At 34.0% G+C, this 18892-nt stretch overlaps 1 protein-coding gene across 1 annotated transcript; it reads right to left on the bottom strand.

The window, feature by feature from the left end:
• Positions 1-7061: 7061 nt before the first annotated feature.
• On the bottom strand, positions 7062-8201 carry LOC145571301 (uncharacterized). Its single transcript, XM_081630359.1, has 2 exons — positions 7623-8201; positions 7062-7409 (listed from the first exon to the last, which is right to left on the bottom strand). The coding sequence occupies exons 1-2, from the start codon at positions 8199-8201 to the stop codon at positions 7062-7064; spliced, it is 927 nt and encodes a 308-aa protein (XP_081486485.1).
• Positions 8202-18892: the final 10691 nt, after the last annotated feature.

The raw sequence follows: 18892 nt of genomic DNA, 5'->3' as shown, positions 1-18892 counted from the left end.
TCACCACTGCTATGAAAGCCAAAAGCCAAATTAGGTACATCTTGTGAAGTTGTGAGTTGTGATATTGACATTTTTTTTTTACCGAATCTGGTAAAACAGGGAGGGGCTAAGATATCTGTTATTCTTACTGAAATCTTATCTGAATCTTGTAAATTGGAGGGTCAGAGAGAGTTATTCATATTGAAACATTATCAATTGGTTTACAGTAACGGTCCTTCTATCTTAGAGTTCTCCTCCATCTTATAAAGTTATAATACTTCATATATGTGACATATTAGTTGAGGTAAAAACGAGGTATTTGAATCAAGTTATTTTCTATTGCCATGTCAAAATCGAGTTATAAATGAGTGTACATACTTGGGTCATATCAATACTATTCTGTAATTAGAGTCGTCTAGTATGCATATACTCTGTAACTTGAATCTTGGTTGAATAACTTTGGATCAAGCCAATTTTTTCATGTTTAATGAACAATGAAAAAGTGAATGCTCTATCTGTTTTAAATAAGTGTTTAAGTTTGACTTTTACACCATAAACTGTTTTAACTAATGTTGATACATTACAAAAATTAAAGATAGTTTATAGATATGCGACTCAATGTATAATTTTTTAATACAACTTATCATAATTCATACAAATTAATGATAATTAAAAAAATTGTCAATCAAAATTCCACGTTGACATACATGCTAATCTAAATGAGAATTTTTAAAACAGGAGAATTAATACATAAACCTTTACATAAGGCAAAAGGACATGAATTTGATCAATAAAGTAATTGATTTAACGATTTCACTATTTGTTTGCCCGTTGTGAAAAAGGTTATTCAACGTAAACTATTGTTTTGCCGCTCAAGTTGAGATTGAATTTGAAAGGAAAAAAAAACAGCCCCATTTTAGATTGTCGTCTAAAAAAGCCCATTTATCCATCTTTTTATGCCCCAAACATCAAACACTATGCTCTATCTAATTCACTTTCCCATTTTCCAGTGTCTTAAAACGGACAAATCATAAAATAAAGTTTTTAATTTTTTTAATTTTTATTTTAATTTTAATTTTTTTAATTTTAATTTTTTTAATTTTTAAAGCCTATATTATCGCATGTTTGCTTCTTTGTCCTAAAATAAGGTGTTCTAGATATTTTTATATTTTTGTGTTTTTGTTTTTGACTTTTTTCTTTTCTTTTTGGAAGTCTTTAGTTTGGAGGTGGGCCATACTCTTGAGATAATCCCTAATTTTGTTTACATGTGGAAAGGGTATTAATTAAGCTAAGAATGGTCTTCCTTAATTGCTTTAATTAATGATTGGCAACTAGCTAGGATTCACAACTAGATCAATCTACTACACTTTTAGATGAAATGTTTGTCAGAAAATCTTATACTTGCCAAAATGTACATTGTTAATAGAATATCACTTATTTATGATGAACTTGTTGACTCTAATCAAAATATAATTATATAAGTTTGCATGGATTAAGAAAGAAGTCCATTGCATGCAAATTAGCTAAATAAATTGATAGAGAATATGTCTTCATATATATAGTTTAAGGAAACTTTTAGCGTAAGTTATTATTATTATTATTATAATTATTATTATTTATCGTAAGTTATTTATTATTATTATTATTATTATTATTTATTATTATTATTATTTATCGTAAGTTATTTAGATGAAATACAAAGTATCGTAATTTATTTTGAACTACTCTAAGTGAAATATGGCGTATAAACTACTCTATGTAAAAATGAATGATTATCGAGTTTACTTATGGGATTTTTACTCAAAGTACCTAATTACTAATAATCATTCATGTCTTTGGGAGCATTGATTGTTTTGTCTATTATAAATTTATAATGACCTTTATACTAATAAGTATTTAAAATTTTCCCTTTAACTTTTTATCAGTGTTGTTTTATAAGATAATCATAATTATAGCAAATTCTTTCAGTGTTAAATGAGGACAAATCAGTCCTTTCATTTTGTTGCTTAAAATGTCTCCTAAAGACATTCTGTGTGTATTACTTCCATTTAAAGTATAACCATTATCGTCCAACCCTTAACTTAATATGTTTAGGTTGAGAAAGTGTTTCATTCCCAATCTTAAATTTGATTCCCAATTTTAAATTTGGTTTTTGCTGTCCAATGTTGACCAACGTACCATTGAATTATGGATACCAATATGGCAATATGTCAATTAAACTTAACTTAAACCAACGTTAATTTGTTAGCATTTCCAAATAAGAAGAAAAAAATAATAATTAAAACTAACATAGGAAATAAAACCAATTTAAAGTCATGAGATTTGGTGGACTAACATAGGAAATAAAACATAATTTTACAGAAAAACAGGAGAATGAAATTGATGAAACATGAATAGTATAAGTTATGCACAACTCTTCCACATGGGGTGGTCGAAGAAAACGTTGTAAGAGCATGCATGTCTCTACGTTACTTTTATGATTTATGATAAGGCTAAAAATTGTTGGAAGTTAATTGAATTTTACAACTGTACTTAGTATTATTTTGGTTAACTAACCTCAACTGTTTACTGTTTGTCCGTTAGCTTTGTGTCTCACTATCTTTCTTTTTTGCATCTTTCTTAGCTTTGTTAATCTTTAGCATTGAATCTTCTTCAAACTCTTTCCTATAAAATTGTCTGTTGTTAATCATATAAAAGGGGCTCCAATTTACTTGTCGTCTCTGTATTTTTGGACAATATATAAATAATGCACAACGGGTCAAGTTCGTGTTAATGATTGTTGATGATTCAAATTTAAGAGCATTATTAAAGGTGATTTTTCCTTTATTAATTAAAAGTTTAACACAAATAGTTTTGAACAATTAAGCTTAGAGAGCCGGATATGACAACAAATTCGACCACCTTTTGGAACGATTATTTGCGTGCCTAATCAAATCACCTCGACCACCTTCTAGAGCTAAGTTCTTTAACAATTAATAACCTAGACTATCTCCTAGAACTAAGTATTGATGAACTTTACTCTCAACCAAACTCTGATCTTGAATTGATTATTAAGCAAGTAAGTCAAGCACTAAAGCTAAAACAATAAACGAGAGTGTTGAGCAATGAGAAAACCACATGTGAGTGAAAGTGTTGTCCCACATTAAAAAGGTATAAAAAGTGAAGAGAAATATTAGGATGTGTATCCCACATTGAAGAAAAGATAAAGTCGTGTCCACTTTATAAGGCTAAGGGGCTACTTTCCTCATTGCCATATGGTTTGAGATGGGGCATATTCTTACATGCATCCTCATGCATGTAGAATAGGTGCAACACCAGCACAAACTCAAATCAATCAACACAATTATTTGTTTCCCTTTTTTTTCAAATTTTTTGTTTCCTTCTTCCAAATTCTCTCTCTTCTGTTTTCTTTCTTATAATAATTTGATCCAAATTATCATCAAATTCTTCAATATAATTTTCTTTTCCTCTGTTTTTCTCCTTTTCATTTTCTCTCTTCTGTTTTTTTTTTATTTTTTATTTTTCACTTTTATTTCACTTTTTTTATTGGATTTGTTTCTTACAACATGGAATTAGTTGTTATTCCCAAAGAGGTCGTCAATGCACATCAGTGTTTTGTTTTATTGATTTGTAATTATTATTATTATTTTTTTTTTGGGTTAGCTTCGATCAATTTCGATTTATTATGTATGAATTTTGTGTAAATTTCATTCTTCGTGTTTTTTTTGTTCATAAATTCTATGTATGAATTTCGATTTATTATGTGGTGATTTTGTGCTTAATTTCGATTGATTAGGTTTTATCTGATTTTTTGAATTCATATGAATTGCATTTTGTTAGTTTCGATCAATTTGATCTGTGTATGAATTTCAATTAAAAATATGAACATGCATAAAAAATATGAATATGCATTAAAAATATGAATACATGCATTTTAGAAAATGAACATATACATTCAAAATATGAACATTTGCATTGGTTCATTTTTTGAATGCGTATGAACATAAGCATTTCAGAAGGTGAATATATACATAAAAAATATGAACATATGGATTTCAGAAAGTGAACATATACATTTCAGAAAGTTTACAAAAGCATTTTAGAAAGTTTACATAAGCATTCAAAATATGAACATAAGCATTTAAGAAAGTGAACTTGTGCATAAGAAATATGAACATATGCATTTTAGAAAGTGAACATAATCAAGCAAAATCTGAACATATGCTTAGGTTCCCTGAAAGTGAACATAAGCTTTTCAGATAGTGAACATAGGCATAAAATATATGAACACATGCATTTCAGAATAGATATATATATATGAACATAGGCATGCTTTTCAGAAAGTGAACATAAGCATAAAATATATGAACACATGCATTTCAAAAAGTGAACATAACCATTCAAAATATGAACATATTAATTGTTTTCCGTAGTGAATGCATAAAGAATATGAACAAAAAATTTAACTAATTAACAGAAAATTTCGAAGAACAGAGTTTTGAAAAATTCAAATAAAAATTTCACATAAATTCGGACAAAAATCAGTGAAAATTTACCTTTTCTTGGGATAATCCTGTTGATTTTGCATCTCTTCTCGTATATCCATTACTGATTTTTCAGTTTTTAATGAAGTAAAATCATGTAAAGGAGAGAGAATGAAGTTTAGAGTGAGAAAATTAGAGAAATTAAATGTAGAAATTTTTGAAAAATTAATGAGAGAGAAGTAAAATGGTTTTTTTTTTAAAAAAAAAAAATTAAAATCCAAAATATGGCGGTTGGGAAGTGGGTCGGGTTAGGGATGTGGGTCGTGTTTTCGTTTGGGCAAGTTTTGCAACTGGGCTTCTTTATTGGGCCAATGTTGCACCTATCCTAAGTGCATAAGGATGCATGTAAGACCAATTGTTGAAGTGGAACCTCCTTGGTCGTATAAAAGTGGACACTTTGTGGCGGGTGTGGCCCAGACCCGTTTATCAACTTTGTATTAATCTGATTGTGTCCATCCACGAAATACAAGGTAATTATACAAACCTAATTCAAAAATGAATCCTAATTAGAGTAGCTTGCCGACATTGACAAATAACCCGAAATGGACGCAATAGTAATTTTATTGGCTCGCCGACATTACGTATATTAAACCGATTGATATAATATGAGTTACCGTTAAATACGGTCCCTAAACTAACGTATTTGTAGCATTTTAGTCCCTCAACTATTGAGTGAGACAATTTGACCCCTTAGCCACCAAGGAGAACTATTTTCAGCCAAATAGTTTAGGGACCTTGCCTAATCATCAATAACTTATGGACCTGCAACGCATATTTAGCAATAGTTTAGGGACTTTGTCTGCTTAGCCATCACAATTTAGGGACTTCCTTAAATATTTGTATTTAATGTATCAACATATGTGTACATGAAAAAAAAATGAAGACAAACTAAATCAATTAATACTTTATGAACTTTGCATTTAATGTATCAAAATATTTGTATAACAAATTATCCAAAAAATCGTTTGTTAAAAAAAAAATAGTTGTTACAAATTGAAATTTGGCTATATATTGTTGTATGTTCTTCAGATTGTTTTTTATCATTCAAAAATTTCGTATGTTTAAAAAATTTATTTGTTGCGGTTAGGGATGTACATAAAATACCCCGGACCGAAAATGGTACCAACATATTCAAGTCCATTACCGGTCCGCGTAAACCGGTCTGGACTGGTGTCCCCCCGGGTGCGCATAAAATAAATACATCTGACCGAAAACCGAACCGGTTTGGACCGAAATCGAAACGACAAATTCAGATCCAATACCGGTTCGCATAACCGGCCAGGTCCAATCCGGATCAGGTGCAGTCTGGGTCTGGACCAGTGTTCACCCCTAGTTGCAGTTGCATAAGGAACTCAAATACCAAGTATCTTTTTTTTTTTTTTTTTTTTTTTGACAATAGCAAATGGAAACTAAACAGAAATTATAAATAATTAGACAGAGTAATCCGACAGAGTAATCCGACATTTCCTTGCAATGTCGTTTGCCCGTTGTACCTGGTCCCTTGGAACTTTAAGAATTGCACATCTTTGGAACGAAGCTCCCACTGCCTTAATTTCCTTTAACATTCAAGAGATAGAAACATCCTTACCTAGGGCATCTTGAAGGTTGGAAAAAAGAGAGACTGAATTTGAGAGGAGGAGGATCCCTCTCAACCCTTTTGCTCGAGCCCACTTCATAGCTTCTAGGCAAGCCCAAGCCTCATAATGAATTGACGACCCGGTCTCTCCATATCTTCCCCCCCATCTGTAGGGTTACCTTGACCGTTCCTCGTGAAAGCCCATCCAATCCCGGCCCTAGAAGTATTCTTATCCCATGAGCCATAAGCTTATCCTTCCCTAAATGCACATAATTAAAACCTGGCGGGATAGACGGGCCATCCTCTATTGGAGACCTACTATCGGAAAGTGTGCTACTGTCTTGTGTGAAAACCTCATGATCATGCATAGCCATATTTATGAATTCCATAGCTAGATTTGCCGCCCCATTGCTCCCATTGAAGCACCTTGCATTCCTGGTTTTCCACAACCCCCATAGTGTTGCAACAAACTTAACAATGCGGATCCCATGTTTGCCATCCTCGCTATAGAAAAGCAAGATATATTTCTGGATCCACACTCTCAAAGAGTTGGAACCAGTAGAGTCAGGGCAAATAGTAAGGGAACAGATCTCCCAAACTTCCTTTGCCAGATCACAAAACCAAAACAGATGTTGGCTATCTTCCAACTCTGTTCCACAATAGTCACAAGTTACATCAACCTGAATTCCCCTTCTAGCCAAGTTAAGCTTCACCGTGATACCATCATGAAATAGCTTCCACAGGAACAACTTCCATTTTGGTTGAATATTCAATCGCCAAACTAGCTTTATAAAATCTTGATCCCTTGTGGAAAAGGGGTCTCGCTCTACCCCTACATTTTTCGAGAAGAAGTAGTACCCAGTTTTGACTGTATATCTTCCCGACGGATGGTATCTCCAATAATGAAAATCATCTTCCCTTGTATGGGGAAGTTCCATAGATAGTATTGACTTAGCACTATTCTAGTCAAAACACTCCCTCACCTTCCCTATATTCCACGTAGTTGTATCTGTATCAATGAAGTCCCGAACCTTCCAATTTAGAGAGACCCCCAACACTTGATTAGAATTCACTGTTGGAATATCCCCTTTCACCCAAGACATGCTTATAACCTTAATATCCCTACCATTACCCACCTTCCAAGCAAAACCCTTCTTGAAGACCTCAATAACCCTCCGGATGCTTGTCCTTCCCATTGAGGGGTTTCCTTTTCTCTTGTAAGACTTGTCAATATTACAAATACCACAACCTTGGAAACCTTTATGCACCTTAGAAAGGAGAAGTTGGGGGTTGAGATGCATCCTAGTTGCCTATTTGAAGAGGAGTGCATCATTTAGGATCGCTGTACCTCGGATGCCCAGACCCCCCATGCTCTTCGGTGTTTGAATAGTAGCCCTATTTACCTAGTGCATACCCTTATTCCCGTTGTTAGATCATCAGAACTGAGTGATGAAGGAATCAATTTTGTTTGCAATACTCTAGGGGAGCTTCAAGCATTTCATGACATGAGCAGATATACTTACAAGTACTGTGTTAATAAGAATTAGCTTTGCCGACTGTGACAGCTTTAGAGATGTCCCTGATAAAATCCTATCTGAGACTTTTTTAACCAGATAATAGAAAGACAAACATTTCTTCCCCTGTATATCAATTGGGGCTCCCAAGTGAGTCCCCATATTGTCACTCTCAATCATTGAAAGAATACGTTTAATGTCTAACCTTGTATTAAAGTCAACCCTCGGTGAGAACTTCACAAAGGAATTTTGTAAGTTCAATTGTTGACCAGAAGCCTTACCAAACCTATGCAGGATATCGGAGATGCAGAGGCAATACTTTTCAGTTGCTTTGAAGAAAAGCATAGCACCGTCTGCAAAAAATAGGTGAGAGATAGAAGAAGATATCCTTGACACTTTTAACCCTTTGAACTGGTTAATATCTTCTGCAAGAGATAACATCCTTGAGAGAATATCCATGCAGAAAATGAAGAGATATGGAGAAAGGGGATCTCCTTGCCTCAACCCACACTTGGGGGAGAGATGGTCCGTAGTTTTCCTGTTAATGAGCGCCTTGAAACTAACAGTTGAGATGCATTGAGACACCATTCTGATCTAGTGACTAGAGAAACCATAAGCTTGTAAAACCTTAAGGATGAAGAGCCAATCCACCCTGTCATATGCCTTTGACATATCAATTTTCACTACCGTGAAGTTCAAGCCCTTCTTTGTATTAAATGCATAAGCTCATGACTCAGAAGGATATTGTCCTCCATGTACCTTCCTGGAATGAAAATATGTTGATTTTCCGAAATAATATGTGGCAACCCCTTTTAACCTGTTGACAAGGCACTTAGAGATGCATTTGTAGATCGTGTTGCACAAACTTATTGGTCTAAACTGGTTGGCCAGCTCCGATGTCTTAACCTTTGGAATCAACACAAGTAAAGATTGGTTCCATTCCTTGAGCATATTTCCTATTCTCAAAAATTGTTGAACACTGTCTACCACTAATTGCCCTACCTCCTTCCAATATGACTGAAAAAAGTCCATCGTGAACCCATCCGGGCCTGGGGATTCAGATCGGTGCATATTAAACATTGCATTTTTAATCTTCATACCTGTGAATGGCCGATCTAGCCCTACCCGGTCTTTCGTGGAGATATGAGGGATATCCAGTTGTCATAGCAAAAGATCAATATTTTCTCCATGGTTACTATCCATAGCCGGGTTGAAATCCCCCTTAATAGAGGTCAAAATTACCCTCTCCACCTCCTTTTGACCTTCCACCCAGACCTCACTATCATTTCGCAGAGTCAAAATCTCATTGTGTAACTGTCGTTGCTTCACTTTCCTATACATCATAGGAGTAGCACAATCCCCAAATTTAATCCAGTTAGACTTCATTCTTTATTTCCGAAAACTGAAACTCAACTGGCTCTCCGGAACGAGAAGATTTATACGGTGGATGTAATCTTCCCCTTCTTGAAATGAGTTAATATTCAACCCTATACTTTGTAGATCTTTGGTAAGCTTTCTCCAATTGATGCCCTAAATTTTCTTGTTCTCCAAGCACCGATTTTGAAGCTTTGATCTAACCAATTGTAACTTCCTAGAGAGTTGGAACATGTGAGACCCCTGAACCTCCTCCTTCCACACACCTTCCACCATTTCTTTAACTTCCGAAAAATTGAGACACCAATTTTCGATTTGATAAGGCCTATTTGAAGACAAAGATTTAGGCTGAGAGCTATAAGTAATGGTTGCATGGTCCGACCAAACAATCGATTCATGAGTAATTCTACCATCCGGAGAGTGATTGAACCATTCCTCCATTATGTAAGCACGATCAAGACTTTCCATAATAAGGCCATTGCCTTCCCTTTTGTTGCTCCAAGTAAATGTTGGACCCGAGAAAGGCACTTCTGTAATATTGCTGCTAAACCTCCAATCTAGAAAGGCGTCGATTCCCCTAATTAGAGCCGAGCCTCCTAGCTTATCAATCCCACTTTCCACTTGATTGAAATCCCCTATTACTAGAACATTTTTGAATTCATTCAAAAACCATTGAAGTTGTTCCCATACTAATCTTCTATTTTCTACTTGAGGTTCACCATAAAGAAACAACACATACTTAAAACATCCATTAGATTCATAAATCTTACAAAGGATAAAGTTTTTTTGACGAGTATAAACATTCTACTACATCATTAGAACATCCTAAAACAAGGAGACCTCCACTACTTCCATCCGCATCCCAACCAAAAGTGGAAGTACGGCCCAAAATACCTAAGTTACATGCCGCATTAGAGAAAGACATCTTAGTTTCCGAAATAAACATAAATAAAGGAAGCTTAGAACGGTAGAGCCACACTAAGTAGGGAATCGCAAGAGAGTGTGGATCATTTAGACCCCTGCAATTCCACCCCACAACATTCATAAAGCATTCGAGGGCTAATCTGGTTCAGCCTCCTTACCCCTCGAAGAGATCCTCACCGACTCAAGAATAGACAATTGCAGATCAATGTCCATGTCATCCCTAATTTTCCTGAGAGCCGAAGTCACCTCCTTACTCTTTTTCCTTTTATATGAACCAAAAGAAAAAGATGATATTTCCTGAGGCCTCTTGTTTTTCCCCCTCTTGCGGATGTCCTCATCAATTTCAACCCCAAATTCACGAGCCATGTCCGGATCAGATATTACTTTCGAAGCAAACCTACCAACCCCATTTTTATGTTTGAGCCAAATGTTGAACCTACCCTTTTCAGACCACCTATGAAGCCTTTTAAGACGCTTACGTTACACCCACTCATAATCCGTCTCACTGTAACGAATCGAGTCCCCATCACATGAATGAGGCATGTGGCTAACTGCTTCCCTAATCCTTTTCCCGGTGTTTGCACTGTCATCATAGTTAAATAAATCTGTGAAATTGAAAGAGCTAAAATGCGATACCGGTGAGTTAGGCGGATCGAACTCCATAAGTGGTAGGTTTGGCAACCCCACCTTCGAGGAAAGTCTCAAGAAAGGCAGAGTAGTTCCCCTTTTTATTTGATGAAACTCTTGAATTTCCAACCTCCTTGTATTACGAATACCCAAAGCAAGTATCGTGCTAGTTTCCATAACATGAGCATAATCCTCATCCGAAAGCATTTCCTCATCCATTCTCCTAGTTGCCATGATCGACGTACTATCGAACCCTTGAGGTGAGATTGAAGTTAATTGGCCCACAATAGAGTTATTCTGCCTAACTCCATTTCCCAGCAAAGCTTAGCTGCTTCCTTCAAAGCCAGCATGCGAGGTGGCCCAATTTGAGATCCCCAAAGTATGGAAAATTGTTCCTGGGCCTCCCCTTTGTCCATTCACATGCTGAGCAGAAGAAGATTCACCCCTTTCATAAGTAGAACCCTTAAAGAAAGCCCGAGGTGGAGGAGGTAAATCACTCGGCATTGGAGGAGATGCATGCCGCACATAGATGGGCTTTCTTGGGCCCGGACCCGAGTTCCGTGAGATGTGCGCACCATGTTCAGCAGAAACATTCTAATTTCTTTGAGAATCAGAAGAGCTATCCATATTAGGGTTCTCCCTCCCTTTATGAATAAATTCAGCATATGGATCTCCCACCAAACCCAATCTTCTTCCTGGTGAGAGAGAAAGATCCGGTTGCACTCTTTGTGCTTCCATTTCAATGAGCTCAGAATCATCATTCGAGAGATCCTCTTCACCTGAGAAGAAGCGATCACTATCATCACTTTCTGAAGAAGGGAATGGATCATCATAAAGACCTTCATCAAACCGAGCCTCCTCCGTTGGCATCCTCCTGTTCAAAGGAGATGCATTTAGAGCTTCAAGCCGCCTCAAGTCTGTCGCCGTGTTTTGAAACCTATACAAATTTGGTAAGCCCCGAATAAATTAGAATAGAAGGGATATTCTGCTGGCCCATACAAAACCCTAATCCGCTCCGAATGAAATTAGAATAGAAGGGATATTCTGCTGGCCCATACAAAACCCTTATCCTATCAGCTTGCACCGTATCAAGTCTACGCCTAACCCTCCTTTGAGCTACAATAACATGGAGAAGGCAACGAGAAGTAGAGTGCCCCACATAGCCACACGACTTACAGAACTTAAAAACCCCTTCATATCGCAGATAAACCCAAATTACCCTATCCCCTTCTAAGGTAATAAAGCATCCAGGGATTAGCGGCATAGACATATCAACTAGCATTCTCGCCCTTAGTTCGGAATTAAGAGGAAGGTTATTCCCTTCATGACCCAATTCTTCAATGTATCCTACATGACGTAGGATTTGTCTAGCCCAACCTGTAGTCAAGTATGCCAAAGGAAGCGCATAGACTCTCACCCAAATCCTGGTATAAGTGAAACTCATCTGTTGAGGCACGAACTCTCGCTGATACATTATGAGATTAATAATTTTGCAATCAATTATGGTAGAACTTATACGAACTAACCCTGATAGATCTTCCCTGCTTCTACATTCAAATAGAAAATAAGGGCCTGACCTATGGACCCTGATTTCTCCCCTCCTCAACCATCGGGAGTTAACTATGAGTTGCACAAAGTGTTCAAAAGGAGGGTAGGGACCAATAAAGAAACTAATAGCACACGAGTTATAATCAATGTTGCTGTTATTTAAATCAAAATCTGGTGGGGGGGTATAAGAGGGCCTCCTCGCAGATCCAGATTATGCTGCTCATCATGAGCATTAGAAGAATTACTATTATTGCTCATGACAAATCAGAAAAAGATAGAAGAATTTAAGAGAAGAGGAGGAGTTAAGAAGAAGACAGATTAAAAGAAAAAGAAAAGGATAGAAGAAGAGAATAAGGAATGTGGTATGTTCTTCTGAAAAATGCTATTGCATTTATAGCCAAATTTGAGTTCTTAAAAATTGATACAAATCAAGCATGGAGAGCAAGAACAGAAGCAATTAATGCTATAAATTAAGTAGCCGACTCTAGCTATTAAAACGCTGCATCAATGGCTGAAAGGAACAGTAACTGCTCAACAAGTATTGGTTGCGGAAAACGAAGGTGGCGCTCAGAATATTGGAAGAAGAGAATAGCTGTTGAAAGGTTTAAACCTTTTATGGGAGTCGAGGAGTTTTATCCAAACGAAGCTAAACTCCTTGAAAATAAAAAAAGAACAAGAAAAACCCATAGATGAAGTAAATGTTTGGGATTCTCCAACCTAGGGGGAGCTATATGACAATCCTACTCACACAGGATGCCAAGGATAAGCAAGAAATCTGTAAAGAGAAGAAGAACAAACTACAGAAACTATGAACCCTAGTTGTAGGGAATATTTCAAGCCATCCCACGCTTGAGCCCCACTGTGATCATACACTTAAGCATAGTGGCGTCCAAAGGGAAGGAAGCTAGAGCAAAAGAGTCGCCAACAAGTTTTAGGAACTTGTAAACCATTCACAGGGTGAAGGTTACACCCCTTAACGATCCAGGAGATCGTTAACTCCAATAGGTCTGGAACCATGACTGGAAGTTCGGGGATGAAGGTACAAATCCAACCTAAAAGAGATTGAACATGCCCTAATAATAGGCCTCTACTTTATTCTTCTCGTATTCATGTGCGCTTTCTGACTAACATACAATCAACAGATTAACCCTAAACCTGTTTATCTATATTGGTTGAATTTAATGCACAAGCAAATCTATTATTGGTGATCACTTGAATTATAATCATATTAACCTAAACAAGATTATTAATTATCTTATATAAACGTGATTACAAGTACAAATTCCCTTTAAACATGCATAAAAGGTGTGATCAAGCAATAACAATAATATAAATATAATATCAAGAAACATAATAACAATCACATCATCATAATAATACTCTCAATAAAGCTTAATAATAATAGCATGATCCTAGGCATGATACTAACAAGATTAATAACAAACCCTAACATGTCACTAAATAATAAAGATCAAAGCTTTAGCCCTAACATGATATTAACATGGTATTAGGAAAGAAATAGGAAGCATCATAGAAACGTACATGATATTAAAAATATTAATTAACCCTAAACATGATACTAGGAAACAATAAAACATCCTAACATGATACTAGGAATTAATACGATTAAAGCATAATTTCTATAGAAAAAGAAAGTAATTAAATTACTTACTTGGATGCCTCGTATCTCTTTCTAATAACAAAATACACACGTTAGTAACTTCAAGGAAAATAATAAATCAAACAATTAAATTAAATAATTGAAATAGGGATTAGGGACCAAACCCTCAGAAATTATCAACCTTTCACGTATAGGGCGAAGGCAACTTCGAACTTGACTAGGTGTGTCTAGAACTTGTGAATGTGGAATTTTGTAAGAGGGAAGGTTTAGAAAAAGAATAGAAAGAGAAATCTTCTAGCTTCTAGAGAGAGAAAGAGAGATTGATGATTAAAAACGGAGAGATACGACCTCTATTTATAGAAAAATAGCACGGGATCGAAGAAAAGAGTTCAAGTCCCATTCGGAATAAAATACCTTCTGTCTCCAACGACAGGAGTCAGCGCCAGACGACAAGCTCGTCGCCAGGCGACAGGTAGCAGCGCCAGGCGACAGACTTGTCGTTTGGCGCTAGGACAGTTTTTTGCGGATTTTGTTTTTATTATATCTTTTGATCCAAAATTTCAAATAAGGTATATAATATGTTGTTGGAAAGATCTTGAAGTCTACTTTCCAACCCAATTGAAATCAGATTAAAATCTTTTGTAGATAAAAAAAATATGGCCGAAATAGTGGAAGGGTGTCAGTTTTGGATAGAGTTTCGTATTTCTTTCATATCTTTTTCGTTATAGCTCGGAATTAATATTATAACATATCATTGGAAAGATAATTTCAAGATCTATCCAACCATATAAGATTTGGATAAAAATTATGAGGCACAAAAATAATATTTGACTGTTTTTGAACATCTTTAAATTCGAATAGAATTAGGATTTAAAAAAGGAAAGTTTTAAAAAAGGAAAGTTTTTATTCAATTTCAAATTCTCTAATTCTATCTTTTCAAAAAGGATAATTAAGATCTTTTAGAATCTTATAAAAGCTTCTAATTAATCCTAATTAGTTTAAGAATGAGATTAGACCTTTGGACCCTCCACATGATCATTGGGTCGTAGGTAAAATCCGGTCTGGGCCCGGTTTAGTATTTTGGCCATAACTTCCTCATTATTTATCGGAATTGGGCTTATAATATATTGTTAGAAAGGTCTTTTCAACCCCATCCAACTACACCATTATTGGACCCTTATCATAGACCAAACTAAACGGGACTGGACGTTTTTCATAAATAGAGTAAGGAAAGAAATATTTTTTAAAACAGAAAGAAGAGATATTTTAATAAAAAAAACACCCTCATCACTAGACTTTCCACACTTTCACCTCGTTCAATAATCAAATGACGTGAAAGGTATTCATCACTGGGTTTGGTTTTGGGGAGACACATTTGGGTGTCTACACTAGGAAAAACTCACTTTTAGTAAGAGAAGCTCTCAGTTTTAGAGAGAGAAAAGCTTTTTTGTATTAAATACCAAGTATCTACACATATAATTATCTCAATTAGGAACAGTAATATGACTGGACTATTTTTGCAATTATGGCAATTTCATTTGTTCTGTATGTTATTTAAAAGAATGAAAATTAATTATATTTGCATTTACAATTGATGGTGTCACCTAATTAATCAACAATTAAAAAAAAAATCATATCAAAGCTCTAAAAAAATTCAAACGATACCTCACAAAAGTTCATACGTACGATTGTCAAAAACATCATAGATAAGCAAAAATTAAGTAAATCAACAATCGAAAATTTCACATCAAAATTCTAAAAAATTAAAACCCTAACTCGATTTTCGTAAATAAAAAAGGCGATAAACTAAAAAAAGATAAAAATGAAATCTGATGAATTTTCAAATTACCACCTTGGCACCCAAACATAAAAATAGAGCTTATGTTTTTTTAGTTTTTTGAGTTTGAAGATGAAAGTCACCTTTAATAATCTTTTATTTATTATTACTTTTTAACGAACCCACTTTTTCAAAGTCTTGTAAAAGTACGAGTAAATTATAAGGTCCCTAAACTATTTTTGTTATGATTGTTTTTACCAAGGCAGCCTTGTAGTCCCTAAACTATTCTCTTTAATCAATTAGCTAGTTTGACAAGTCCTTAAACTATTGTAATAAAATAATAATTAAATTTTGCCATATAATTTTAAATGGTTCAATTCCTAAACTATTGATGACAAAGCAAGGTCCCTAAACTATTTGGCCGGAAATAGTACTCCTTGGTGGCTGAGGGACCAATTTGCCTCATCCAATAGTTGAGGGACTAAAATACTACAAGTACGTTAGTTTAGGGACCGTATTTAACCTTAACTCGATATAATACTAATACATGTCTTAGCTAACAATTTTATTGAGTTAAGGTAAAATACAGTCCCTGAACTTTGGTATTTGTAGCATTTTAGTCCCTGAACTTTTAAGTAAGGCAAAATGGTCCCTCAACCACCAATGGCTCACTTTTCAGGTCCAAATTAGCTGATTAAGCATAGTTTAGAGACCTTAGTGCACATATGGCAATAAACTTAATGATTTTAATAGCAAAGTTTGGGGACCTTCAGATGATGAGTTGGCTTTACTTAAATTAGAAATGAAAGTTTAGGGACCTATGGGATGAGGTGGCTAATGCAATTATTATTGGCTAAAGTTTAGGGACCTATAGGGACACATGGCGCTCCCATATAAAAGTGATTATAAGTTTTAACCTATAAGTGTAATTTAGTTCAATTAATTTAATTTGATTTCAACAAAATAATCAAATTAATTTTAGTAAAATTTTTTAACTTTATAAAAATATATAAGTGAGAGATATTTTAAGTGTGAAATTCATGGTCACAATCCACTTCATCTCACTAAAATATGTTTAGAAATCTCGCTAAAATCTTGCTATAATACGAAATTTATTTGTGAAAGAAAAATTCCTTCTTAGTTCTTACTCATTCAGTTAAATATATTTAGTTAATAAGTTAGGGCAATTATTATTTTCTCTTAGAAATTAACACAAGAAAAAAAAAACCCTAAAAAATGTCACTCAAAATAACCAAAAATATTGAAAATTATTTAGAACATAAACACATAGATTAAAAAAAATAATAATAAATAAAATAAAAAATAAAAAAAACCTTGAAAGTTGACACACAAAACCCAAAAAAATTGAAACTCTTTTAGAAAGTAAACGCATGAAAATAAATTGTCGGTTTGAAAAAAAAGTGGGATGGTATTATTATATTTTTTATTCTAGTTTTCAATCTTTTCATATTTCTATTTAGTTTTATATTATAGAGTTTGGATTTTGTCTTACTCACTCACTTTGAAAACACATTACATTTTTTGGTTTAATTATTTTTATTTAAATTTTTTTTGGTGTGTCAAATATATAAGGGGTAAAGACTTAGAATTTGAGGATGTGTGGTTAATGAGTTTAGTTGATTGAGATATATTATAAAAAATTTGATTACGAAGGGCCTGCTCACATTTACTGAAGTGAACTGATTGGAGCTGAACTGAATATTTTATGAGAGAAGGAAATTAGGAGCTGAACTGAACTGAACTGAAATTAAGTTGAAGTGAACTGATTGGTGCTGAACTGAACTGAAATTAAGCTATAATGAATATGCCCGAAAAAAGGGTAAGAAGAAAATTTATTATAAAAAATATAAAATATATCATGATTATCAAATTTTATTAGCGATTTCTAATTCTTGTCAACTCACTTTATAAATATTTAATTGGTAAAAAAAAAAAAGCCACTTTATAAATCCCTAAGCTTTAGTTTATATTTAATTTAATAAATTGACTTGTGATCTAACAAGTCCCTAAACTTTTGTTTGAAAAATAAAATAAAAATAAAAATAAATGACACATCATATTGAATGGTCCCTGAACTTTGCTTAGTTGGCTAGAAAGTCCCTAAACTTTGCTTTCCTCCACCAGGAAGGGTGAGGCTTGGGTGGTTGAGGGACCATTTTGCCTCATTTAAAAGTTAAAGGACTAAAATGCTACAAATACCAAACTTCAGGGATTGTATTTTACCTTAACTCCAATTTTATTAGTTGTAAATACATTTCTAAATACATGCATGTATTGATAAAATAAAAAGTACATGACAATAAATATTAAATATGAAAAATTAGAGGTATTTAAATTATAATATATTTAAATTATAATTTTCTAATTTTGATGTAAATATATATGATATACAAATGATGTATTAAAGATCGCACAAATTAACAAATTTTTGCTTGTAAGAAACTGGATGCATGAAGGTGTGAGAATATGGGATGCAAGATAGAATAGTAAGAATTTAAGTTTGAGCTGCTACCATATGAACAATTTTCTTCATTTAGTTAATACTTGTATCTCTAAGAAACTGGATGCATGAAGGTGTGAGAATATGAGATGCAAGATAGAATAGTAAGAATTCAAGTTTGAGCTGCTACCATATTAACAATATTCTTCATTTAGTTAATACTTGTATCTTTTTTGATGTGTCTCATGCTGGTTGAAAGAGTAATGGGGTAACTCATAGGCTAGCTCGTCTGAGATGAGAATTTCGAATGAAGAGGTTTCTTTTAATGCTGTTGATGCAATTTTATATATTTGACTAATAAATTTATTTAATTTTTTGTAAAATTAAAAAAAAAAAATCATATACATTAAGTTAATAGGTTGAGATTTATATATATATTCGCTACATAAAGTTATATTTATTATCATTTTATTGGAAAAGTCCTCTTATTTTGGAGGCTACAGCTACAGGATAGGGTTATGGGCAACGAATGCGTCAAATCATACGTGTTCGCTAAAATTAACTAATAAAAACGTTCATATATTAATTAACACAATCATAAATCTCATCCTATGACTAAATCTAGTGTAATATTTTTAGACCATGTTTTTTAATAAGTCACCAAGTAGCAAAAATAACTTTCAAATGCCTAAACCATAAATATTGGATCAAAAAAATTCATAACAGGCTCTATGATACAAAAATAACTAAGTAAGAGAATATGCATATGAGAGTGTTTAATTTGAATGAATATGCTCTTTGATGGCGGTAAGAAAAACTACAATGTGTAGTACAAATGAATGGGAGTGCCTATTTATAGTCTCATTGCCCCTAAGTCTCCAAATTCTAGATATTTCTAACCTAGAGTCTACACTAACTATCTAGAATGAACACCCAAATGAAATATC

This window comes from Chenopodium album, chromosome 12 (genome assembly GCF_948465745.1).
Source record: "Chenopodium album chromosome 12, dcCheAlbu1.1, whole genome shotgun sequence".
NCBI classification, from domain to species: Eukaryota; Viridiplantae; Streptophyta; class Magnoliopsida; order Caryophyllales; family Amaranthaceae; genus Chenopodium; species Chenopodium album.
Note: the sequence above shows the minus strand (reverse complement) of the source record. Positions and strands in the feature narration are given on the sequence as shown.